At 40.3% G+C, this 27,532-nt stretch overlaps 1 protein-coding gene and 2 pseudogenes across 7 annotated transcripts in view; 1 reads left to right on the top strand and 2 right to left on the bottom strand.

The window, feature by feature from the left end:
- Window positions 1–6: 6 nt before the first annotated feature.
- Window positions 7–27,532, top strand: part of ATE1 (arginyltransferase 1) — a 204,543-nt gene continuing 177,017 nt past the window's right edge. For 3 of the 7 annotated variants that reach the window (XR_002124030.1, XM_019642926.1, XM_019642924.1), the window contains exons 1-7: window positions 7–1,811; window positions 4,628–4,691; window positions 7,002–7,064; window positions 12,921–13,024; window positions 14,655–14,894; window positions 17,345–17,571; window positions 20,453–20,581. Coding sequence is in view for 6 of the 7 variants with exons in the window: in XM_019642926.1 (XP_019498471.1) it covers window positions 1,502–1,811; window positions 4,628–4,691; window positions 7,002–7,064; window positions 12,921–13,024; window positions 14,655–14,894; window positions 17,345–17,571; window positions 20,453–20,581 (1,137 nt within the window). In the remaining variant the exon portion in view is untranslated. Of the gene's footprint in view, window positions 1,812–2,132; window positions 2,320–4,627; window positions 4,692–7,001; window positions 7,065–12,920; window positions 13,025–14,654; window positions 14,895–17,344; window positions 17,572–19,407; window positions 19,537–20,452; window positions 20,582–27,532 lie in introns of those variants that run through there. The other 4 variants (XM_019642925.1, XM_019642929.1, XM_019642928.1 and 1 more) reach the window with 4 other exon arrangements.
- LOC109382996 (60S ribosomal protein L35 pseudogene) lies at window positions 8,710–9,074 on the bottom strand (annotated as a pseudogene).
- On the bottom strand, window positions 10,706–12,047 carry LOC109382977 (PDZ and LIM domain protein 1 pseudogene; annotated as a pseudogene).

The following is a 27,532-nucleotide window of genomic DNA, read 5'->3' as shown; positions in this document are numbered from 1 at the left end:
GAGTCTGTCACCAAAGGAGCGTGTGAGGTCTGCGCTGTTGGCTGATCCTTCCAGAGGCCCCCACCGTTGGTCACTTGCACTGGTCTCCTAGCCTCATACTGTTTCTCGTTGACGTCTTCCATTTCAGCCATTACCCTGTCAAATGCCAGGCTTAAGTAAAACATGTTTGCTCTTCACTCCCTTCGTCTCAGCGTCTGCTCTCCTAAAGTGTTCTTCCGCACTCTAATCTCTCATTCTCTTTTCTGCAAAATACTGTTTTCCAGCCATGAAAGTTTCTGGCCCTCTTTCAGACTTTCAATTACCTACTGTTGATCCTACAGGATGCCTTGGGTTGATTTCTAGGGCAACCAGAAGTAGTCACAAGCCTTTTTATGTGTCATCACTATCCTAGATTGAGACTACTGTGAGGTGGTAGGTGAAGGCATTGTCCGGTTGTCAGGGAGACAAGACTAGAAAACTGAAAAGCCTGGCTGCTTCCTACTCTGTACTGAGCGTGCCATTTTGTTTCATTTAACAGGCGCTTACTTGATTTAAAATGAGAGCTTATCTTGGGAAGGACTTGGGAATAATCGAATCTGTCTTAATATGCAAAATGAATGATGTCTGTCTTAATAACATGGTACTGAGATCTCGTAAGGAGCCTGCAAGTAAGGAGCTGGAGCAGCTAAGGGAGCTAGAGAAGCTTAGCGGGACCCTGAAAACCTGCTGCATACCACATAGCTTTTCCTTAGGGTTTTTTCGTCCCCACTGTACGAGGCACAGGTGATGCTTAGCAATGTAACAGGTCTCTGTGCCACCAAGAAGCCACTTCAGTTTAGGCAACATCGGGCACGGTGGACCTGGCGGTCAAGAATGTTGAAACGTACCTCTAGTTTACCTGTTTCTCCAAGCTTCATGAGTTCCCTTTTTAAAACATTGCAAAAAGATAATTAGCTTTATTGTTGACTGGGAACAATAGAAGGGCAGACAGGCTTCAATTATCTATGCACACGAGGTCATTTTAAGGACTATTACCTTGTCGGAAGCACTCATTTTGTACTTTGCCTCTGACTGTTGGACTCTAGGAAATAGTGGTTGCAAGTTGGGAGGCCCCCAGGCTGAATTCAGCCTATGTAAATGTTTTGTTTGGCCTATACAGTTAAAAGAAATTCTTTACAAGTAACGTTTAAAAATTATACTTAAAAAAAAATCTAGATTTCTATCTTCTTTTTTTAAGTCTTAATTATGGCGTCACTGGGCTTACAGTGGCACAAGGCAGCGAAGGCTCTCACCGTTTCCTTTAAAAGCGTTATGTGCTCAATTCAAATACCCCCCGCCATTCACAGAACCTGCAGCACCTGGGCCTACGGGCACTTCCGTGTGTGCTTGTTGGTTTGGAGGAAGCTAGAGTTGGCTACGTGGTGGTCAGCGACCCGCCTGACATGGTAACTTTTAAACGGAGACCTCAGGAAATCACTTGGAGTGATCGCGACCTCCATGCCTCAGTTTCCGTTTCTGTAAAATGGGGCCGACAACACTCGGCCGTGGGAAAGACCCGGGTTCAGGACTTCCATCCACGGCTAACGGCCCGGGAGGTCGCCGGCCCCAGCACGGCCCTGGGGCCCTGGAGCGCCCCGCGTCGGGCCTCGCTCTCCACGCCTCCCGGCCGCGGGCCCGCGCGCTCCGCAGAGGTCGGCCCCGGGGCATCGAGAGGCGTGGCCGGCCCGCGCGGACCCCGGCGGCGGCCATGGCCTCGCTGGTCGAGTACAAGGGACTCAGGGCCGGCTACCACTGCGGCTACTGCGACTCAGAGGAAGGCAAAGTGTCCCACGGTGAGTGTTCCCATCGCCGGTGCCAGCGCGTCCGCCTCGCGTCCAGCCTCCGTACCGCCCGCCGCGCCCCGGGCCAGCCCTTTGCCGGGGAGCCCGCAGGCTCGGTGCCTCCACTCCCGCTTTCCTTTCCGACTCGTTTCTTCCTTTCACGCTCTGTCTGTCCGCCTCTCCCTCTCCGGAGATGGCGGTCCTTCTCCCAGAAGGAACGGAAATAGCGGAAGGCTGCCCTGGGCCAAGATGGCGCGGGCGGCGTCAGCGCTGAGGGAACGCAGCGAAGCCCGACCTGCGGGTGCCGGCGCAGCTTCGCGAGCGCCTCCGGGGCTCCGGGCGGCGCGGTGCATTGTGGGGTGGCGGCGGCGGCGGTCTTCGGCTGGGCTGCGTCGCGTTTGGAGGGTCGGGGCCATGGCTTCCTGGGCCGCTCTTTCGTCCAGCATCGTGGAGTATTTCGAGGGCGAGGACTTTTACCGCTGTGGCTATTGCAAGAACGAGTCGGGAAGTCGCTCCAATGGTGAGCGGGCGGGCGGGCAGGGGAGGGCGCCGCGGCCTGGGGGGGTTCCGCGACTGGCGGGCGTCCTCCGGGGTCGCGGCTCCCCGGCTCCGGCCGACCGGCTCGAGGGACGCACGGCGGCTGGACCCTCCACCCAGCCCCTGTCTCGTGGGGGGAGCGCGGAGCGCAGCTACCCCGGGAGGGCAGTCTGTGGCTGTCAGAACTGAAAATGGACTTCACCTGATGCAGCAGGGAAGCGTCTAGGACCTAGACTCCAGGTGTTAATTCTTCACACAGGTGCTGGGACATGCGAGACAGCGATTGTCTTGCAGCAGCCCAAGGAAACATGCCCAGCACCAGTGGGAGACGGGTAAATAGATGAAGGCCTGCCGTGCCAGGGAGCGCTGTAGTGTAGTCAGTTACGGCTGGGGCTGCCCTGGAAGTGCATCCCGCATAGTAAGTGCAAAACGCGGGGTGCATGAGTGTCGGGGGGTGCTGTTTGTGTGCAAAACGGTGTGTGTGCACACAGGTGCATGGGCACCCATGAATAAAATGTCTCTGGAAGAATATACCAGAAACCGGTGACCGTAGTCGCTGCTGGCCCGGGGGCCGGTTTGTACTGATGTGTTTGACATTTTACCAGGTATTTCTGTGCCGTGTCATTCATTCCTCCCCCCACCTCGATGACGACGGCAGAGTCAGCCTACAGTTTTGTTTTTATTTTCCCCCCCATCAAGATTCAGTGTTCTTTCAGAAGATTTGTTGTTTGTAAACAAAACATTGTGCTTATTTCCTAAGTGTCATCCATTGGCAGTGTAGAACCCCATATTTTAAAGGATAATCCAGGACTGTGAAAATGGGATATCCACGAAGATGTAAATTTAAGTAGTTTCCATTTAAAAACATTATAAATGCCCTACAGTTGGGAAATGCTTTGGGTGATTTATAGTGTGTCCATTTACTCACTAATTAAAAGTGTTTATTAGGTACTTCATGTGGGCTAGAGGGAGTAGAATGTAATGCGGTCACTGGGAGCGAAGAGTATGAAGATGACTTAAGGGGAAAGATGTTTAGAGTGTAGGGTTAAACAGAGAAAATAAGCAAGATGCAAATGAGATGACCTGATTATGACCCTGGGAGGAAAAAAACCCAGGAGAAGCACACCAAATGGTGACTTAGTACAAGGCCATAGGTTATTAATAGATTCCTCCCTTCTCCTTTTCAGAATTTTAGTGTTGTGACTATGACATGTATGTAATAAGTTATAGTAAATGTGTCTAAAATTAATATTTTAATTCTTAATTATTTTTCCAATAATTTTATTTTTAGTAAGAGGAAATTGATTAATATAGATGTCCCATGTTTAAAGTCCTGTGGAAGAAATCTGCTTTCAAACTTATCACCTAAAGAGATAACTAAATTTTTATCATCTTGATTTTAATTCTAATAATAATCTTATTCTAATAATTTTAATTCTAATAATAATAATCTAGGGCACCCCACCTATTGTGTAGGTAGGCGTTATTGTTCCTGTTTTACAGATGATGAAATTGAGCCTCAGAGAGGAACTTGGTGTTAATGAGCACCCACCAGGCTCCTGGACATTTCTGTCGTCCATGCTTTCCTCACTACATCCTGTCCTATCAAGCCTACCTCTGTCTTAACATACCCCTGATGCAGTTTACTGTTTATAAGAGAGAAATTTATTTTTCTTTTAACATTAATTCAAATATACCTTTTAACATTTTCTCATAGTTTTCATTTTTTTATGGTTGCATAATTATTTCATCGTACTGATAACATGTAGAACTTGTGATCACTTCCCTGTTCCTGGGCATTTGGGTTACTTTCAGTTTTTAATACATAAAAGGAATATTGCTGTATACTTTTGTCCTATTTTCAGTGCTTAAGACTATCCTCTAAATGTATATATAAAAATCGAGAGTTTATATGCAGAAGAAAACATTTGCTTTCTAATTCATCTGAAAACACCAGCTTATTAAATTATTGGGGATATTATTTTGTTCTAAAGGGGTGACGTAATCTGATTGTAGTGAGGACCTAAATTTATGGTGTCATAGAGACTATTGACTAATCCTGAATTAAATGTAATTACTTTGATGTATTTGTTTTTGTTCAATTAAGATAAATATATTTTTCATTTGTGTTATGTATTATGTCAAACTAACAAGTATGACGTATGTGCAACCTTTCATTCTTCCAGTGTGGACTAGATTTTTTTGCTTCTATATTCACATTAAAAAATAATGCTTTGAATTAAAAAGAAAAGTTCAACCTGCTGTAGTTAACATGTTACTTATTTTTTCAGGCATGTGGGCACATTCCATGACAGTACAGGACTATCAGGATCTTATAGACCGAGGATGGCGAAGGTAAAGCTCCTTAATACAAAGATACTTCTCTCATTACTCAAGGACTTATCATTGAAAAAAATATTGTTTGCCTTTAAAATGTTTTCCTGTCGTTGGAAAGAGGTTTAAGAAATTTTATATTCTTTTATGTAGTGATTTTGTTCTGTCTTTTTAAAGATGTTTATTAGGAAAAGTTCACACGTATACAAACATAGAGTACATTATAATGAACTATGTACCTATTGCCAAGCTTTAACAGTTAACGTTTTGCCAGTCTCGTCTCATCAGTGCTTGCTCTCTGCAAGGACTAACTGTTTGTGTCCCACCAAAATTCCTATGTTAAATCCTAACTCTCATTATGATGATATGTGGGGGGGCGGGGGGCCTTTGCGAGGTGATTAGGTTATAAAGATGGATTCCTTGGGAATGGGATTAGTGCCTTTATGAAAGAGACCCCAGAGAGCTCCGCTGCCCCTTCTCCCATGTGAAGATGGATGAAAAGAGGAACCAGAAAGTTTTTCTTCACAAGACACCAAGTCTGCTGGTACGTTGATCTTGGACTTTGTAGCCTCCAGAGCTATGAGGAATAAACTTCTGTGTTTAGAAGCCACTCAGTCCATGGCATTTGGCGATAGCAGCCCGAAAGGACTAAGATACTTCCCCACTTCTGTCCCCACAAAATAATTGAAAGCAAATTTCAGGTACCATGTCAACATACCTGTAATAAGTATATGTTTGTAAGAAAGAAGTATTCTTTTTTGCTTTATACTGTAACTTATCTACAATGCCATTATCATACTTTACAAAACTAATAATTCTTTAATGTCACCTGTTTCCTAGTTTTGATTAGATTTTCTACTTGTCTCAAAATGTCTTTTTTTAATAGTTGATTGATTTGAATCAGTATTCCATTAAAATCCAAACATTGCCTTTGATAACTAAGATTTTTTTTTTGGTAGTTATTTTTATGTAGATGATTTTAAATAACTAGGTAAAGTTCTGTACATTAATGTAAGCAGTGTTCAGTGCCCTGTGCCAGTAATCCCCAAGAAACATGGGATTGATCACACAAATGAAACTTCACAGCTTTCCTTAAACTTAATAATGAGTCTCAAAAGGTAGATACAGGTCAGATGTTGAAAGACTTTGTCTGACGTGATAAGGAACATTTCAAAGGTAGAGGGGAACCACTGAATGCTTTTATGTCAGAGAAGTGTGATGCAATTTATTTTGAAAATGATCATTACATAGCGGAGGTGGTGATCCTGGAGGCAGGAAGACTAGTTCCAGAGATTATTGCAGTTTTGGGATGTGAGATGGTGAGGACTACTGTCATCGTCAATAGCGGTAGCGTTAGGAAGGCACAGATTTAAGATACATTTTAGAAGTAGAAAGCTTTCTTACAGGGTATAGAGCTGCGTTAGTGGGAGCAGTCCAAGATGACCCCTAGGTTGCTGGCTTGGGAACTGAACTCATGTATATTTATTTGGGCTGCCATAACAAAATACCACAGATTGGGCACCTTAAACAGTGAAAATTTGTTTTTTCATGGTCCTGGAGGCTGGAAGTCCAAAGTCAGGGTGTCCACAGCTTTGGTTGCTTCTGAGGCCTCTCCTTGGCTGCCTTCTGGCTCTGTCTTCACATGGTACCTTCTCTTTGCATGCACATCCCTGGTGCCTTGTGTCTCTGTGTGTGTCCAATTTCCTTATCTTGTAAGGACACCCATCAGATTGGATAAGGCTCATCTTAACACTTCATTTTAACTCAAGTCACCTCTTTAAAGGCCTTATTTCTAAATACAGTCACCTTCTGAGGTGCTAGGGATTAGGGCTTCAGCATATGAATTTGGGTGTACAAAATTCAGTCTATAATATCACGGTTCTGTTATTAACTGAGCTCCAGGAAGCATGGAAAGGATCAGATTGGTTTGCGGGTATTTTGTGCTGGTGCACATGCAACCCCCAAGCATGGATGTCATAGCAGTGGACATCAGTCCCACAGCATCCTGGGCAGTTATCTCTGATTGCCTGTGATTAGAGGATTGGTGGTAGGTCAGGCATGGAAGGGATTGCAGATGCTGATGGGAGGGTGACTGAGGTGCTTAACCTTGGGGTACACAGGTAAAGGTTTAGCAAAGGGAAAGCTGGCCTCTGGTCCTTGGCGTACCCACATGGCAAGATTATTTAGCTGCGGAAGAGTAATTAAACCTAAACTGGTGATTACACTAATGATTAAATTTTTACCCTAATTAAGTTTGTGTTCCTATACTGATTTACTTTGGTACATAGGAGAAATGTGTAAGAAATTAACAAAACTATTTTATAATTTTAGAAGCGGGAAATATGTGTACAAACCTGTCATGAATCAAACATGTTGTCCTCAGTACACAATAAGGTAAGAATTTTGATTAATAGAAAGAGGACCTATAATATGAAGATTGTGTATAATTTTTTAGTAAACGCTTGCTTTTTTTTAAAGTTAATTTTCATTCTAGGTAGACATTCTCTAAAGGAAAAAAGCAAATGAGTTACGTTTTTTCCACGTACTGATGCTATGTTCACATGCTGAACAATACCTTTTAGTAATGTTTAATTGGTTCTGTCTAAATAAGATGTGAAAAAATGCCCTCTTTATTTGGCAATCTAGTCAGTGATACCATGAAATATTGAGGAAATATTGACAAATACTCAAATTACTTGTAGATATCAAATTTTCATAGGTTTTAGCTGAGGGCTTTCCCAAGTCTGGCGTATTACTTGACACTGCTGACATTCAATGCTATAGGCCCCTGGCGGAGGAGGAGGGCTGACGTGTATTCAGAGACCAGTTTTCTTCACTGGGAAACAAATTAAAAAGTCTATTTTCCTATAAAGCGTTTGATTAATTTTCCATAATTTTGTGGGTTTATCCTCTGCCCACTTCACCCCACCCTAACATGGAAAGATTTTCCCTTCTCTTTTGATTATAAAGGCTCTCCTCCTCCTCTCCCCTCCCCTTCTTCTGGTAGTAAATCGGGAAAGTACGTTAACATTGTGACACATTTGTCTGTCTCCAGTTTCTGTGTGTGCGCGCGTGCGTGTGTGTGTGTGTACGCATACGCTAAATAAAAAAAAGCAAACACAGTTACAGCCATCACTTTTTGGCTTGTCCTCATAGCTGTCTCCCTTAGCTGCTCTTAATTTGTTTTTGGGTTGCAGACTGTTTTGAGAATTTGATGAACTTTACAGACCCTCTCTGCAACAAAACAAAACAAGGGAAGGGGCATATAGATAAAACTATATAACATTTTATATATTCATTTTAGAATGGTCACAGACTCCCGAAGTTCTACTGATTCCTGGTAAAGCATCCTTTCTCTTATCTTACTGGTCATAGGACTTGGACAATTAAGAGAAAAGATGGGTGTCTTGTTTGCTGCCACCATCTCATTTGTTTTACAAAGAATACAGTGACAGAGTAGCTGTGCTGTGTCCTCTGTTAGCTTTGGTGATTATGAAGCAGTGACATCTTCAAAGGCAGAAGTCATTTTCTTTCAGATAGCATTTTATTTTTGGATGTTGCCCAGGATTCTGTTCAAATAAGTCTGAAGTTGAGCGGCCTGAACCCTGAGCATCGCTAACCAGAAAAGGCTAATTTCAGTGGGTTTAAGAAAAAGATAAAGTATCTATAATTTATTGGATGCCTATCACATGCCAAGCGTTGTTTTAGGTAAATTGTTTTTATGAAAAGGGATTTAATTAACATTGCAAAGCAAAGTAATTATAAAATGTGAATTGTTTTTGTTTACACTATTATATATATATGTATATATATATAGATCCATATTGGCTCATCTTGCGTACTCTTGGTGATTCTGCCTTGTTTACTGCAGTAGTTATAATAAGACGCACTGTAAAGGCAAAGCGGTTACAGCCTACAGTTTAGCTTCTTTTAGGCAGACGTTAGGGGCGGCTCAGTGAGTTAAATGAGGATGAGCTCCCTGGCTATGATTTTTTTTTTTTTTTTGTAGCCAGTTTGTGCTTTATTGATGCTGTGATGCTTAGGCCTTGACCGCGTACTTACGCAGTGGGTGCAGCCGCTCCTTCCGCTGCTGCTGCTTGGTCTTCAGGTTCTCTTGGTGCTTGTTGAGCCGGCGGTGCATGGCTCGCGTTTTCTTGGGTCGAAGATCCAGGGGCTTGTACTTCTTGCCCTTGTAGAATTTCCTGAGGTTCTCTTTCTGAGTCTGGTTAATGACGGTGAGCACACGGGCAATGGATTTGCGAACAACTCGGATCTTGAAGCCGCACCACCAGTCACTTTGGTGACACGTAGCTGGGACAGCTCCATTTTCAGGTCGTCCAGCTGTTTTAGCAGATCCTCCTTCTTGCCACGAAGGTCTCACCTTCAAGCCTTAATTTTGGCCATGGCTGAACAAACCACCGGAGCCGCCTCCTGCTGGGAGAGAAAGAGGAAAGGGCCTGGCTATGATTTTTTAAGTTTTTATTTTCATCAGAATTATGTATGCTAACAATTTAAAGAATCAACTCCATAAAGCTTATTTTGTAAAATATTAATCCCCTGCTCCCCCATCCTATTTCCTGTTTACCAGTGCAGTCACTTTCAGATCTTTTAACTGACTTTTTTGGCTTTTTACCTCCCTATCCTTAAGAAACATGTTTATATAATACTTGATTTTTGTTTTGTTCCCCCATTATCTCTGGGCTTCTCTCTTTGAAAGATGAGGTTATAACTTTATTTTACTCCTAATCCCCTGTCACATTCAAGCTCCTTTTTGTTCTCATCCTCAACTTCCCATCATTGTGACCGCGTAAATACTCTTCACAGCTGAGCCATGTAGTATACTGTGATTGTTTCTTTTCTGCACAAGTTTTTGCTTTCTCTGGAGTTGACCATTATCTTTTTGTTAGCATAGTCTTCGACGTACCTATCTCCAGTTTATTTAGAAACGCTCTCCCAGTTGAGTAAATTTCCTCTTAGCGTGTTAGATGTTCTTTTGTGGAGCCTTCTGACCAGCTGTGATCTGGACAGGTGGTCCCTACACCTGACACATTGCTGTCCTCTGGGGGTCTCTTTTTACTGCCATCTTGGGGATTCTCATTGGCTCTCGAGTTGGATGCCCCGTGCCCTGTCTCCTCTGCCCTCTTTGTTGGATTATTCCCTCCTTTTAGTGAAGCACACCTAGTAGCTTCCTGAGACAAAGTGCATGGGAGGCAAACTTTTTGAGACTTTGTATGTCTGAAAATGTTTTAATTAATTACTGAAGCTTAACTTGGAAGTGTAGCTTGGAAATAATTTCCTTTAAAATTTTGAGGAGCAAACAGTGGTTTGCTCCACTGTTGTCCTATGACTGTTGAGAAGTCCAGTGGTATACTGATTGTAGTTCCATTGTCCGAAAAGTGTTCTTGCTCTTTAAGTATTTTTGTCTTCAGTGTTCTTCTATTTCATAATATGCTTGTGGAGTGTCTGTTTTCATCCATTACATGTGGACTTGAGGGGCCCTTCTTATCTGGGAGGTCCTCCCATTATATCCTTCAGTTCACGGATATTTTTTGTATTATTTGTTGATCTTCTCTATTTTTTTCTTTTCTTCTGTAATGCCTTTATTCAGATATTGGATTTTTTAGACTGGTCCTCTAATTCTTTTCGGTTTTTCATCTTTTTTTGCTGAATCTTTTTATTTTTATTTTTTAGTGTATATATTTATCGAGTAAAAACGAAATCAATGTCAGACATACAAAATTCGGTTTGGTTCAAATTTGGCTGATGTCCATTTGCAGCAGCAGAGATGAACTGCAGTGAGAAGACACAGTGATGCTGGCGTGGAGATCCTGAACAGAACAGCCTTCCATTAGTCACGAAAGCAGGCCTCACACAGCAGTGTGAGTCCGTCAGCAAAGGCGGGGGAAGCGATGTTCAATGAGCAGGGCTAAACCCAAAGGGAGCAAGCACTTGCAAGAGAGGAGAGGGCCAGAGCTTAGAAAACAACTTACAGCATGGGCTGGCTGGAGAGCAGTGTTCGTGCAGATCTGCTGGGTTCACTTGGGGAACACGGTGACCACGTTGTAGCCTTTGGGGGGCGTGACGCGCCCTCAGGCATGCTTTTCACAGTGGATTTGATCTTCCACAAAGATCTGTTTCCGGTTTGTGCACAGTAGGCACACACATAACTCAGGGTGGCAGTGACGGTCCCGCAACTTGACAACCACACCAACAATGCCGGTGCCACATTGTCATGGGCAACTTCTGGGCATTTCCAATAGATGCAGCTACTTTGGTAGCCGGAGCCTTAACACTTCTGCATCCTGAGGGCTTGTTGGAATCCCCTTTCTCCTCAAATTCCAGGATTTCTTGCAAAACTGTAAATGAAGTGGAATGTTTTGGGGGTTCATTTAACTTGTGTTTCTCCTGTAGCATCCTGTAACCTTCAGATTCCTTGTCGATGAGGAGTCCGCTTGGAGGCTGAGAATGCTCTAAGACTGCCATTTGTCCCTGGTCCCCTGGCTGCCGCCTTTGACTGCAAGGCACTGTTGAAGTTGGAGTTGTTTTCAGAGGAGCGGAGGCCAGAGGGGTTGTTGAATTGGTTTGTGATGACCATAGGGCAGAGCTGGGGGCAGGTGAGGTGGTGAAGGGCATGGCATTCCGATTGTGGGCACTTCCTATGTATTTAGCCTCTTGCTGTTCAGAGGCTAAATTCATCATGTATGGATGACGTTTTCCTTTTTCTGTCACCAGAGACCAGACTTTATGTTCAGCTCTGGCTCCTGAGAGTCCTGTTGTCTGTACAGCCCTTGATTTTGTTCTGAGCTTTCAGTGTGTCATATTGCTGGTATTTTCCCCATCAATGGCTGTGATTACATCTCCAATACATAAATTAGCAATAGCAGCCCTGCTTCCGGGAGTGACCGGGAAGTGGCAGGAGGCTGCTCGGAGTCCTCGCCCCCCACGAGGTGAAGCCCCAGGGCACCGGCCCCTGGAGCACTATTTGTTGGGTGGTTATGGTGTGGACATGGCGAGCGGTGACCTGTGGGAATGGACGCGACAGGACGCTGCATGCTGGGCTCCCGGGAAGCTGTAGGAGAAAGAGCCTCTTTTTGCTGAATCTTTTAGATTTCCTTATCTTTATTTTCCAAGTCTTCTATTTCATTTTTGATTTCTTCTGTTTTTACTTGCGAGAGGGTTTTTTTGTGCTTGGACTCTTTCCTTTTTTTTTTTTGTTTTTTTGTTTGTAACTTGCTACTGTTTGGCTATAATAGCTTAAGAGAAATGAGAGCACTCTCCGAGGAGATGCGCGCGCGCGCGCGCGCTTGTGTGTGTGTGTGTGTGTGTGTGTGTGTGTGTACGTACATGTATGTATTTTAGGTCCCCTTGTTCCTGCATATTCCGTGTCCATCCTTCGAGTTGCTTTCTCCGGGTTTTTTTGGCACCTGCCTTTGTAGTAGGCCCTCCTCAAGTGTCTGGTGATTCCGACTTGCCAGTGTCCCATTGGAAACCCTGAGTGCTTGAGCGGCTCTTGTTTACTGTGGGCTTTGTGTGCGGCTGGGCTGTTCTGTTGGGGAATCCCTGGTGTTGGTATTTTTAGGTCTGATCACATTCTGGAGAGAAGACATCTGCTGGTGTTCCGGGCTGGGTTGGGGAAGTGGGTTTGAGGCCTCAACATTCAGTACATAGACTTTATTTAAGCTTCCTGTTTCCGGTATAGTTTCATTGCTTTCAACTGTGCTTATATTCCTCATGTAAGAGGCTCTATTTTCTACTCTTTCCTAAAAGTTTGTAGTTTTCTGCTGGGTTACGTGGGGTGTTGTGTATGCAGAGTGGGGGAGGGCATTTAACATCTAACTGCTTCCAAAACAGATTTTCAAGGCATCTTCCTATTTTTAGACCCATCTTCTTGTGTATCACTCAGGTATTGCCAGTCCCTAAGACCTTTAGGGGTAATGGAGAAGATTGGGTATCTTTTGGCTTTTCTCACCAATTTTCTTTGGTCGCTGTCAGTTACCACTTTTACATCTGCTTTCCAGCTTCCAACATTTTTTCCATTCGCTTTTTCCTAGTGCTTTATGTCTTCTCTTTTCTAATCTTTTAACTAGTTTTAGTGAGAGTTTGGGTGGTGTTAGAGGCTACATTAAGCCCTGTCTTTACCCAGAAATCCCAGGTCTGAGCTTTGCCTTATTGTACGGGATACTGTCCATAACTGATTTCATTTCTTCAAAGTGTGAGTTCACTTTTTAAATATTTATTTTGTTTTCCTAGGTGCCGATCTTTACAGTTCCAGCCATCAAAATCTCACAAGAAAGTTTTGAAAAAAATGTTGAAATTTCTGGCTAAAGGGGAAATTTCCCAAGGAAATTGTGAGGGTAAGATGAGAATCTAAAAACTCTTCACTTTAAAATGATGGATCTTTGCAATGTTCTCACTTTCGGTCATTTCTTAAGTTAGGTAGGGGCAAAGGGGTCCTTACTACAATCATGTCCTATTACTATGGTGAGGACGATGAGGAGGACGATTGTTAGGACTGCCGTTTTTGTTATCACTGGCCCTAAATTAAGGATATGGGGAATATATGCAGGGAGAGTTTAGTTTGGGAAGAAGATTGAGGATTATTTTAAAGATGTTATGATGTCCTGGAGTTTATTGAAATTTTAATAATAATAAGAGTTGCTTTGACAACTCTTATCTTACCTGATCCTAATAATGTCCTTATGAAGTTCTAGAAAGTGGTATTATCTCTGGAGCAGATGCTCACATGCAGCTTATACCTGATGGCACAGTCACTTTTACTGCTGAGTAAAGCTCAGAGTTTCTGTGTTTGAGTAAGTAAGGCTTACTTTAGTCAATTATATTGCCTGAAATTCTGTTTCTTACTTGTCTGATAAACTTTGAATTGTGAGTGAATTTCCTAAAAGAATTTCCTAAACTAATGTTTAATTAACCTTGGTTACAGATATACATCATCGCATTTGCAGTTTATTCAGTGTTGTCACTTCAATATAAAACTTTTCTTGTAGTCCGTGCTAGATACGTGCGCATATGAATTGGGAATCCCACCCATTCTTAGAGCTCTTGCTCACTTCAGCAATAGGAAATGCCTAATCCTGGGAACCTCTTACCCTAGTCTTAGTTTGTTAATTCATCCCCCAAATATGTTTTGAATAAGCACTAGAGAGACAGTGGCCAGAAAGACAGCTAAGTTCTTCGCCCTCATGCGCAGTCCTTAACAGACCAGGATTTAGGACAGCTTGGGGCAGAGTTGGCAGAGCTGGGGCAGCAGAGAGGCTGGAAGGCTCAAGGTCATTGAGGTTCAGGGGCTGCTGGGGCACTGGGGACGTCAGAATTCTGCTGCAGCTGATTAGCACTGACAGCACAAAATCTTAAAGGTTAATAAGTAGATTTTGTTAGTTAATCTAACCAACAGTGTTTGGGAATCATGTTCTGAGTTTCAAAAATTAATATTCAGATAAGCTTTGAGGATGCTGTTGATTTGTAAATTGGTGGTTGCTTGCCTTTTCATGTAGCTTTTATGTTGGTTCTCTATTTAACTTGTTATAGTCTTCTGAATTATTTATGCCTGCAACTTAATTCATAGGAGTGATATACTTACTCATTAGGGCGAAGGCCAAACGGCCTGTGGCTGTGCTCCCCCCAGCCATTCTGGGTTCTCTTCAACATGTGATTTCCAAGGTCTCTCTGGTTTTCCTAATTTAGCCAGTGGGGAGGAGAAAGGGTAAAAGTTCAAGGTCACAAATTTCCTTTAAAACAAGTAAGGCAAAATTGGACGTATCAGTGTGCTTATATTCCTTGCAAAGGGCCAGGCAGTGCATGGTATTGCTTTGGTGCCAGCCTTAACCGCAGCGCTGTTACTATGGAAGGTGGGAGAATAGATTTGGTAGACACAAAATAGTTTCTGTGACATTGGATTAAAAGGGCATTTTTTAAATTGTGTCAGATGGTCTGGCTGACGGATTTTGATTTTTTTCTGATTTGTAGATGAACCTATGGAGCCCACCATGGAGGACGCTGTTGCTGGTGATGCATTAATAAATAAATTGGATGTACAGTGTGACCTTAAAACGTTCAAAGAGAGCTTAGAGAGTGAAGAGAAGAATGAAGGAAAAAGCGCAAAGAAAGCAGAATCTAATGAATTAATTCGGTCACAGGATACAGAGGAGAAGTTGGGCTCTGGTGAACCATCACATTCAATTGAAGTGCACACAGTTCCCAAGCCAGGTAGTGAAAGTTGGTTATCGGGCCATGTTAAAGTCACAGAAAATGATTGTGTTTGGGATGTTACCCCAGGGCCCTCTCATCAGCTGAAAAAGTGAATTACTCATGAAATCTGTAAAATGGATCCTTGTTTTATACAGCTTATTATTACCTGGATTTAGATGGACAAATTACATCCTTTTTTAGGACTGTAATTTTACAAAGCCTGGAATAATGACCTTGTTATCCCCAAATACAGACATTTTAAGAGTTCCATTTCTTACTATCTTAGGGCCCTAGAGGTTTGAGAACCAAATTTTTGTCAGTGAAAAAATGTGCTAAACATTTTTATTTTTGGTGAGACAAAGTAAATTTTAGATATTATGTCCAAAATAGGCGTTATAAAATTTCTCAGGTTTTCATGAGATTTTTTAAATGTAATCATAATAAATTTTAGTTGAGAAATTCTCAGATTTTGATGTATAGCTTCACCTTTAATGAGGGAAGATTTTTTTTTCTATATTCACTTTATAAAAAAATTAGGTTTAAAAATTGATTCAACATTAAATGGGTTTATTATATGTGTGTGTACATACTCGTGCACGTGTTTGTATATGACTATTTTAAAGTTATTTCATAAAATGTCAATTTGGATAGTTGTTATGCTTCAGCTCTTGAATTCATTCTTATATTTATTTGTACAAAATGATCCAAGGAAGAGATTTTTAGTGCTATTTTAGTTTTTCTTGTCTAAATTACGTTACACATTAAAGCACAGAAAGTTTTCTGAGCATTTTTATTGAATAGTTTCTTTTTCACGTAAGGCTTTTATGACATTTAAATTCATGTTGGTCTGAGATTTAATCCTAATAAGAATAATCCAGTAAAATATTTTGAATGGTTTAAATAATTTCTTTCAACTTTTACTATCTTCGGCGATAAGGTCAGTTCTTTTATTTTTAATTTTAAAAATTACTGATAGAGCGTGTCAACCTTAGAAAGCCATTTTAGAGAGAGACAGATGTAGACTGAGCATTATAAGGCACTTCCATGTACGCTGCCCTCATCTGAAACAATCACTGACTCAGGATGACTCTTGTTTCATCTATACGTTCCTCCCTTCCAGTATTATAGTGAAGCAAATTCCAGACATTATTCATCCTATATTTCAGAATGTATCTCTAAAAGATAACTTTAAAAGAACATATTCACAATACTATTATTACACCTAAATAAAATTTCTTAATGTTGCTGAATATCCATTGTTTAAATTTGCAATTTTTAAACATTTGTTTGCATCATCTCCCACTTTTTTATTTGCAGTTTGTTTAAGAAACTGGGTGGTTTGATCTGGGCTGTTGGTCCTACTCTCCACATTTGCCCAGTAACATCTGCTGTGCCATTTAACTGGCTATAAATTGATAGTCGATCTAGAGTCTTGATCAGATTTCTGGATTAAGTTGTTTTTTGCTTTTTGGAGGGGGATAAATCTTAATCAAATTTGGGTTCAATTTTTTTTGCTTGAGGATGGGTGAGGTTACTTCTTGAGTGGTGGGGTGTTCTTTCAGGAGGCACATAATGCCTGGAATGTTAATGTTAACAGCCATGGATTCTCTTAAATTCATTGATCCATTAGATATTCTAATTCTGTCATTCTTCATTTACTGGCTGTAATACTTCTATAAAGAGAACTGTCCCCTCATCTACTTTTTTCCCATAAGAACTCGTAGCAAAGGCAGGATAAATTCTTGTATTTTATTTTTCATTCTTCAAAATAACATCTTCTAACAGAGACCAATTTGTTTGAGGGGGTATCATTATGAACTCATGGATCTATACACATTTGCTGTGCTATAGTTCTTTGCTCCCTGGGAGCTTTTCTAAGTTGGCTTCTGACAGCTTCGGACGCAGTCGGCGTCACCTTGCTCGCTCCCTTGCTACCTGGTATGACAGGAAGCTCCTGGATCAGCTTGTACAGCCATTTCTCCAAGGAGTCCTGGTTGCTTTTAGTGGGAAATGGTATTTGGAGATCACAAGCTAGACTAGAGGCTGTTCTTGCTCCTGGCTCACGTGAGTTTCTCTGCCTTTTCAGTGACCAGACTTAACGGACCATGAGGCCATATTGATATTTGCAGTTTAAATTCAGGGCTATACTATTTTTACCTTTTGTTGTTGTTGGTTTCTACTTACAAAGGCAGAGAAGTGGGTGAATATTTTTTTCTCAGGAGATTTTCAACAATAAGAGCTGCCTGAAAAGTTCTGTGCCTACTTACTTTCTTTGGCATTTCCTGCTTCTGTGGTAGAATTTTAAGGTCAACTTAGAGCTCCACACCAGGAGCCTCTGAAACTTCTACCCCAAAGCTACCCTAACAGTTGCAATTCTTTGGACTTATCCTGTAGAATCTTTGAGACTTTTGAAAGAAACACTTCTCGAGCCAAATGTGACTGGCCTAATGTTTTGCATGTCTTTTTAGGCAAAGGGGCAGATTTGAGTAAGCCTCCATGTCGAAAGGCGAAGGAAATCCGGAAAGAAAGGAAGAGGCTGAAGCTCATGCAGCAGAACCCAGCTGGGGAATTTGAGGGCCTCCAGGCTCATCGTGAGCCTCTGTCCCCACCAAAGGCTGCTAAGTCCAACCAGCCCAAATCACTTGAGGATTTAATTTTTGAATCTTTACCAGAGAACACATCACACAAATTAGAGGTACTTTAGAAAATATATATATATTTTTGTTTGTTTTTTGTTGAGTACTGTGTATATTTTCAGTTGTGGTTATACTAATCCGTTGATGTGTTGCTGTTTAAATAATGGGAAGTTAAAATGAGCTGGATTGGAATAGCATTTGTGTTTATTTACTATCAGCTGCTACTTGAGAGAAACTTTTTTTAAGATTAAAAAAATAGGCAGTTTGACTAAAGTTACCAAAACAATTCCAGCTTTAGCTGGTATAGTGTGTAAGGTACTGTGGCTTTTTGTATCCCTTGATTGAAATTTAGTGGTTAAAATGGAAAAAAAAAAAACTATTTAAATTTCATTTTTGACGCTTTTTGTTTAGATAGTGAAAAGATAGGTCACAGTTTTATCTTTTCTAATATTCTGATCTTGATCAAAGCAACAGACAATATTACATATGCAAGCCAGCAGTTAGGAATTAACTAAACAGCACTAAATTGTCCTCCTATAAACTTCTCTCATTAATTTCCCCAAACCAATTAGGCATAATAGGATGCTTTTAAAGTGGTCCTAGGATTTTTCCCAAATTGATTTACATTCCAGATTAAGCTTAGATTTTTTTTAGTTTTCAGTTCATATTTAAAAATTTTTTTCTAAAACATTAGCCCTAGTGATTTTATCATATTCTCATACCTGATTAGTAATTGGTCAGCCTTTGAATTTACAGCTTGATATAACCTAAGAACATCACTTATCACTAAAGACTTGATATTAAAAATTAACTTTGACATAGTCTAAACCTTAGGACAACGTATATTATCAGACATAAGTTTTAACAACTTTGACTATTATAATTCCTTGGCTACTCTGATTTTGGTACTTACTTTCTCCTTCCAAAATTGTAAAGAGAATTAACACGCTACTTACAATATTTTGTGAGGAGTCCTTTTATCTTTTGATCATAAATAGTAATGTATTCAGGGCACCAGGCACACCTAATGTAACAATTCTAGGTGGGCAGCTTTTACTTTTTTAATGTAATGATACCCAGGATGGATAGAGGTTTGTTGTCCACTGGGTGTCACTCTTTCTTCACAGAAGAATTACTTCTCAAGGCAAACACACACAGAGTTTCCAATTTTGTGTGTTTATTCCATTTGATTTTCTGTTTTATTATTGTTTTGTTAACACATTTTAATTGGTTAGTAAATAATTAATTTTAAAATAAATGTTAGCCGTTGTGTGCAGTTACTGTTTTTAACTCATCCTCATTTCACATATGAGTAAACTGAGGCAGAGAGGGTTAATTTATATACTTGACCAAGATGGCGACATTAAGATGTGAGTGAAGGAAATCTGACTTTAGAGTCTTCATTCTTAACCATGCTATGAATTAGGAACACTTTGTTTTCTTTTACACTTAAAAAAAAAGTTGTAGGTTTAGCATTAGCAATAATGCATGAAAGAGGGTCCAAAACATAGATTCACATTTTTAGCCTTTCTGACTGATTTATTGAAGGTGAGTTGCACACAACTAAGATTAAAGAGTATGTAATTTGTGTTTGTATCTTGAGTGCCAGAAGTGTTCTGTCATTTTACAATAGAGGCAGGCTCATATAATTCTGTCATTGAATCTAACTAGGCTTAGAATTTAGGCAGGATCCTCTGCCTTCATAATGAGCCTGTAAGTTGGAGAAATAACTTTATTTATTAACTGGTTGATTTTAGCCTTAAAGTATTACATGTTAATGCTTTAGCGTTGTATTGAAACTTCTGGTTCTTTTTTTGGTGGGAGTTACTGTTAATGCATATTCTGTGGGATAAATAAATGAATTAATGGACATTGTTTTTTAACTCCTTCTGAAGGTGAGGGTGGTGAGATCATCTCCACCAAGTTCTCAGTTCAAAGCCACAATGCTGGAGTCGTACCAGGTCTATAAACGTTACCAGATGGTTATTCACAAGCACCCACCTGATAAGCCAACTGTAAGCCAGGTCAGCAGGCCAAGTGTAATTTTCCTGTGCAAACGGAACTTTCCCTTCCACTTGCTATCACTGTATGGATTCTTGGTTTATTTGTGGTACATTTGGTTTATATTTAATTTGCAGCCTATAGCAAAGAGATAGGTCAGTGGAGGAATGGACATTCTGAAAGTGCAGATTTTACCTAGCGCCATGTTAAGTACCCATCCTATATCATTTCAAAGTGGGAAAGTAACACATAAAGTGAATCACCTTTATTTGAAGTCACTATGTTTAGATGCATTTATCTAAAAGTGATAAATAGAGCTCTAAGTAAAAACATTTTATGAGAAAAAAGCAAAAAAAAATATTTTTTTTGTTAGACATACTTTGCACAATGTGGTTAAATACGTTTAATCCGCATTTTAAAGTCATGTAGAAAGGCTTCATAACAGCCAACTTACTCTGTTGCTGTACCGCGCATACACAGCTGGGTGGAACTAGAGAGAGTAGGCAGTAGGATGCTTTAACAGAAGTCCTCATTTGCTATAACTTTATAAGTCAAACCACCCAGGGAACATCTGGAAGGGGAAAAAACTTAAAACACTTTGACGGTGGTGGCGACAAAAGCAGTGGACATCACCATTAGCAACAATACTGACTGGGTCTGCAGAAACCCATAATAGGTGGGGAGAGAGAAGCCAAGGTAAAAGAAAAAGAAATTGTCTTGGCCCTTGTGGGTCACGATTTTCGTAAGTATTACTATAAAGTTAGTGCCTCAGGCTCTGTGCCAGTGTGCCCGTTCAGGGTTTAGTCATTTCACGAAAAATTCCAGTGCTGAGCTTTGGAAGTGGATTTGCGAAGATCTTCCTCTAGCCTCACCTTCAGAAGCAGATCATCAGGTAGAGGTGTTTCAATAGCATTTGCTTGTATTTCCCTTGCTCTGAAGGTGAGGTTAGTACCTGTCTCCTTTGAGGACCCAGAGTTCAAGTCGTCCTTCAGCCAGTCATTTTCTTTATATGTCAAGTATCAAATGGCCATACACCAGGATCCGCCTGATGAATGTGGGAAGACTGAGGTACCTTTCGTTCATCGTTTTTTCCTATGTTGATGAGGTTGTCTGTCAAGAAGCAAAGTAGAGCTTTCTTAATGCCATTTTTTTATACGTTAAGTGGAGTGTATATTGCTCTCTGCTTTCAGTGTATATTACTGAGTATATGTGAGAATGAGTCATACATGTGAGCCTTTTAAATCCACAGAAACAAGGCTGTGTTCTTGTTCGGGGATCTTCCCAGAAGCCTGAACGTTGTGTGTTGATGTGTGAAGTCACTGGGCTGAGTCAGCAGATGGCACTGAGTGCTCCTCACGGGTCAGCCTTCGTGCGAGCACATGGGGAGGAGTCTCTCTTCAAGGGATTGATCATCAAATGGGAGAGACAGACAGACAAACATATTTTAAGAAGCGAGAGAGAAGGAATTAAATATATTGAGATTATACAGAACATCATTTGACAAGCATTTATCGAGGGACTATTGTTTTTAGGCTGGAGATGTTTAGAACAATGAGGTTGCATAGTTGTCACAGTGGGACAGGGATGCGTTAGAAGAAAGATACCCACAGATGCAGACAAATTAAAGTTTTGATTTATTTTTATTTTAAAAAAATTTTTTTTTAGCTGAGCCATTCTGCTACCTGTTGGCAGCTCAGCAGCTGCTCAGCTCGGGCTGGACTCGAACCGCTGTTGCTCAGAGCAAAGTTTTGATTTTTTACGTTTCTTTTTTTTTTAAGAATGTGGTAGCTTAAAAGAGGTGATGAATAAGGCAGGAGGTAGTGCTGCGTATTTCCTAAGAGAGGGCTGATTTCCAGTCTCCCTAACCTTGCTAGTTAAAGAGAGGTGTACAGACCAGAAGCATCCGAATGCTGACTCGCAGGCCCCACCTCAGACCTCCTGAACCTGAACCTGCATTTTGAACTTGGTCTCCAGGCGATTTACATGCTTGGAGAAGCGCTTCCCCAAGTGCCCCGTTGAGACATGCAGCTGTGGGTGACGCCTTAACAGTGACAGGATTCTGCCAGGGCCAGAGGCCCCCTTAGCTATTCTCAGGGCTCTTCTTCCTGCTACCCTGGAGGTTCTGGCTCTGTGCCTGCTTGCTTACCAGGTACGGATAGTTGGGCCAAAACACACTGACATGACCTGGTATATTTACTGGGTGAAGTAAAGATCACTTTTCCAGGACTTCCCCCTTAGGCATCAGGCGTCTGTGGAGGCCATTGCTGCAGCCTCAGTTCATTGCTAAAGGTGCTCACAGTGTAATTGGGAGACAGACAGGTGAGCAAGGCCAGTGCATTGCAGAAAGCCAGCTGAGTGTGGGACTGGAGGGGAGGGAGGTTTTCTGAAGGAGATGACCTCTGAGCCAAGTCCAAAAAGTTGAGTGAGTGTTTGGCAGGCCAAAAGGGAAAAGAGCTTTCTCAACAACAGGACTCTATGTTAGAAGTACAAGGTGTCACCTGTGGAACATTCTTGCTTAAGAAATTGAACCTGAATCTATAAGCTAGATATAATCAGTTCACAAACTATATAAGGGCTAAAGGAATATATTAAACTGACACCTGGGCAATTCTGTAAGACAAATGACGTCATTTCTTTAAACACATAATAAGTAAACACTTTAAGATAATAAGTAAACACTTTAAGAAAAGGGAAATCTCTAAATTAAAAATTAAAAACTTAAAAATATATATAACTAATATGATAACGACTCTCAGCAAACTTAACAGTAATTATACATCTAATACCCAATCAAATGGTACATGTTCCATTTTCTTTAATTGTCTTAAAAATGTATTTTTACTGTTGGCTTGTTTGAATCAGGATCCATGTAAGGTCTATACACATCATATTTGGCTGACGTGCTCTTAAACACCTTTTAATGTAGGACAGATTTCCCTCTTGTTTTTGGTAACATTTTGTTTCCTTCTGTTCTTTTTGAAAATGTAAGTAACACATATGTGTTATCTGTGGGGGGTGTGTGTGTGAGAGAGATGTTTCTCCCTGTATATGGTTTTTATGCATGTACGTATACACGTATTCGTCCACAGGATCACACGCCTCACCCAACAGCTCAGGTGGAGGAGGGTCCTTATCTCAACTGTACGTTTTAAAAAGAGTGGAGTGGGTTTCACGATAACGTTGGACATTCCAAAATCCTGCCTGGTACTGAATGCCACTTTGGTGGCAGGGTTGTTTGGGAGGTTGAGTGATGAGATGTGAGGCAGAAACCAGATGAGATGCGATAGAACTTGATGAGCAGGGCACTGGTCAGGAGCAGTACCTCTGATCCTCTCAGGGGGTAATTAAATCTGGGGCTCAGTAATAGGGCATTTAAAGCCTGTGAGCTGCCCTGGCGATAGATTTCTGTGTAAGAAGGTGGTCACTGGTCCAGATGAGGTCTTTCACCTGCTATGTTTTCATCCTAGAAATGCTTCCTCTGCTTGGCAAACCACTGCTTACAGGTAGAGAGTAAACGCTGTGTGGGGCTGGCTGTCGAGAGAAACCGGTTTGGATGCACTGCTTTATTTCCCAGCTTGCAGTGTGGCATCTTCTATTGAAGGAACCTATCTTGTCATAGAGTAAAAAGGGGTGTCGCCTGGGACTAGTCCGTAGTTTTCTACATGAGTAAATAAATGGCCAGTGCTGTGGACTCAGAGGCAGAAAGGAAAGCCAGAGAAATCCTCCTCTGAAAGATGTAAGTGTTCTCCTGACATGCTGTAGGGGCTCCGTGCAGCCGCTCACTGTGGTGTGGCTTTGTTACTATAACAGGCAAAACTAATATAATTATGTTCAAGAAAATACATTTTTTGCTCTTGTAAAACATTTAAATAACAGTCAGTATACTTACTAACTTGGCGACTTGAAGCAACCATATGAGTGCATAAAATCCATTTTGACTCTCATGGTAACCATAAAATAATCATTTAAAAGCCCCCGAAAAGTAGGTTGTTTTTTGAGAGATTTGCTGAAAAGATAAATATAGATTGCTATGATATCCAAAATAGCAAGTCAGTTCTTTTTACTAACATCTTTGGAAAAGTAGCACATAATTGAAGATAGTGAGATTGTTTAGGACTTCATAAATTACTCCAGTGTGTTTCTTTCCATTACTGTTTTCAATCATGCAGGTAGATAACAAATTTTCAGAAAATAATACAATATAAATAAAATAAAACGAGAGTATTTGTGACCTACCTTTTGTATAATACAATATAAAACTAGCATTGAAGAATCTTCAATTCAGTTCATTTCAATTTTTGAAAATACCAGTAATCCCATATGATATAAACATGGGATTTTAGCTGAAATTTTATTGATGTGATATTATAGAACATATCATTATCTAATAATATTTATTAGTGTCATTGGTTCCTTAGAATAATTAAAATTGATCTCAGCTCTTTTACACTTTGAAAAACAGACTGTAGTTTCATCACACTTTCGAGACATTAACTAAATTGTTTTCCAAATTTTATTATAGACTTGAAACATAAAGTAAAACGGAAAGAACAGTACGCTGATCACTTGTATACCCATCACCTAGATTTAACAGTGGTTACTGTTTCCATGTTGGCTTTATCATTTTTGCGTGTGAATCATTTTATTTTCCATTACACATTATGACGTTTTACTCCTAAATTCTTTAGCATACATCTTTGAAAAGTAAGATGTGCTGCTTCAAAATCCAGTATCATTCTCACACATAAGAAAATTAATGATTTTAAATATCATCTAATATCTGGTCCTTATTTACATCTTCTCATTTTTAAAAAAATTAGTTTCCAGTTCAGGTTCATGTGTTATATTTAGTTATATTTTATGTATTTTTTTATTCTAGAACAGCTTCCATTTTTAATTTTTGTGATATTAACTTCTTTTTCTCAACTTTGTACTTTGAAACTTTGGAAATTTATGAACAGAAAAGTTGAAAGAATACAGTGAATACCTACAAAATGTTAACTAAGGCTCATCAGTCGTTAACTTTCTCAGATTTGCTTTATCTTTTTTTTCTTTTTTTTTTCCCGGGACCATTTGTTAGTCAGTTTTGTATAACACTTCATGGTAAATAATAACCATGCTTCTCCTAAGAAAAAGTATTCTCCTACCTAACCACAATAGTTATCACTCCTAAAATATTAACAAACTCTATTAGTTATACCAAAAATACCTTTTAAAGCTTAAAAAAAATTGATCCAGTCAAAATTTAATTTATGCATTGCATGAACTATTACGTTTATGCTGTTTTTAGATGGCTTGTTAACTTTCTTTAATCTTTTGATTTTTTTTCTTTCTTACGACCAACATCTTTTAAGAGGCCAATTGTCTTTAGACTGTCCTATATTCAGAATTTGAGTGTTTCCTAGTGATTAGATTCAGCTTAAATGTTTTTAGGTGTAGGTGATGTGTACTTAAAAAAAAACTTTTATTAAGTATAGTGTTTCATACAGAAACACACATAAGTGTTCAGATAGATGAGTTTTCATGAATTGAGCTCACTCTTGTAAACAGCTCTCAGATCAGAAAATTGACTACTACTCGTCTCTGAGAAACCCCTCTCCTCCTTTTCCAGTTGCTACTAGCACTCTCTTGACTTGTAAGACTATGGAAGTTTAGCCTGTTATACTTTAAGTACAAGTATATATGTGTCCCTTGCTTGTGGTTCCTTCACTCAGCATTATGTTAGTACAGTTCATCATCATCATTTCATGTTGCTTGGATTGTTCAGTCTCGTATAGTGGTCTACTTAAGGAACGTACCATAGTTTCTCCATTTCTACTGTTGATGGGAATTTGAGGCTACTGTGAGTAGTGCTGCATGCATACATCTTTGCATGTGTCTTTTGGTTAACATGAGCACATTTATGGTGGGTATACACCTACGACAGAATTGCTGTGGCATACAGTATGCAGATGCCCAGCTTTTGGACATTGCCAAACAGTTTTCTCGAGGTGTTGTGCCAGTTTTTTTTGTTCTGCTGTATCATGACAGGCAGCATGTAATGTCAGCTTGTCCATTATTTGAGATGCTAGGTCTGCTCACTTGGTTGGATGGTAGCCATCACATCTCTTTATTAAGTGACATTGTCACCTTTGTAATTACACTTTTCCATTGTAAAGGTATGTTATACCGTTATTTAAAAACCTGTGGAATGATATTTTTGAGATAGTTTGAATAGTCTTTTTCCCCCCAGCGAACTATCTCATCTAATCGTTTTAGCATCATTTGATGTTCCTTGCCTGAATCAGTTGTGGAAAGGTGGAAGGGACTACAAAATGGTGATTTATCTAGTCGTATTATTCTCTTCTACATTTGTTATCTCGAATTGCTTATCTTCTGCTTTATCTCTCCATTCACTACCCTCCCACTCATCTTTTTTTTCCTTTTGGTATCACTGTTGATGGGCTCATGGATTAAACATTTTTTTCATTGTAATCCATTGCTATCATTTCTTTTTAATGCTTACATTGTCCCAAATTTGGCCAGTGGGATTCCCCTCAAGCAAGTTTCTATGTTCTTTTGATATGACCCCATTAGTCTTATTCTTTTTATCTGGCACTAGGTATTCCAGACTCATGTCATATTTTTCTCCCAGATTTGAAATCAGCCTTTTCTCTAAGGATATCTAGCTCCTTTTAGGGGAGAATGGTACGTGTTTTCGTGCCTAAATCAGGATGCTAGTTAGGCTCATTATGATAATACTATAGTAGCACATGACATTGGCTTCTGAATGTCCAGACCACTTGTCTTATAGAGGGTCTCACATTCCGTATTTGTCTGAGCCTTTCCTCCTTGTCTCCTTTGTTGCCCATATTTCTCGTAGACTGATAATTAAGTTTAAGTCTTTATTAGATTTAAGTTAAATAATTTGGGGAAATATGCTTCATCAGTGATTTTGTGTATATCGTATCATGTCAGAAGATAGATATTCATGGGTTGTCCCAGTATTGAGGATGCTGTTTGAACATTGTGTTTAGCTGGTGACCTCCAGAGCTCTTCCGGGTAAGGCTGATTCATACGACTTTCCATTTGTGATTAGCAGGTAATCTGTGGACAGGTCCTTCAGCACAGATGACTGTCTCTTTCCTCAGCAGCCTGTCATCTTATGGTTTAGTATCCACTGATGGTCTTTAGATCTGTCATTTCACTCGTGGTTGTGGAATAGTGATTTGTTTAGCTTTATTTTTTCTTTTTCTTTTTTTAAAATACATTTATTAATAGCCCTTCTTTGTTTAAAAAAAAGGCAGGGGGAGATTTTCCGAAACAGCTAAGGATGAACCACAGTTTCTTCTAAGAAGGCAAGGTAAATGCTGAATTCTTTCCCTTTAATTACAAATTTTAAAGTAAGGAGTTGGTGGCAAATAGCATCCCTGCCCCCACCCCGTTTTTTAGTATCACTGTGAAACTCATGGATTTTTGTTGTTGTTGTTCAGTACTTTATAATCACAGCCATTATTCTTTTTGATGATCAAATTGTCCCAAATTTGGCGTGCAAAATCCTTCAGGATATTCCTCTGTCCTTCTGGTGGGCTCCTTTTAGTCTTAAGAGCCGGTACCCCAGTCTCACCTAGTGCATTTCCCAGCTTGGTATTGGCAAGACTGGTTGGGTAGCATGAGTTTATGTTGATATTTTCTTTTCTTTACATTAAAAAAATCTCTTTTATTGTGGTAAAATTCACATAACATAAAATAACCATTAACCACTTTAAAGTATACAATACAGTAGCATTTAATAATTCACACTGTTGTACTAGCATTACCTCTATTTAGTTCTAAGACATTTTCATCACCCCAAAAGGAAGCCTTGTACTCATTAAGCAGTCGCTCCTCATTCTTCTCTTCCCCTAGCCCTGGCAACCACTAGATTGCTTTTGGTGTCTGTGGATGTACCTATTTTGGGTTCCCTGTTACGTCTGAAAGTAACTATGAATAAAATGTTTGGCCTTCTCATCTGGCATATGGAGGCAGAGAATGCACAAG

The sequence above is a fragment of the Hipposideros armiger genome, unplaced genomic scaffold (assembly GCF_001890085.2).
Source record: "Hipposideros armiger isolate ML-2016 unplaced genomic scaffold, ASM189008v1 scaffold_74, whole genome shotgun sequence".
NCBI classification, from domain to species: domain Eukaryota; kingdom Metazoa; phylum Chordata; class Mammalia; order Chiroptera; family Hipposideridae; genus Hipposideros; species Hipposideros armiger.
This window is presented reverse-complemented; position numbering and strand designations above follow the sequence as displayed.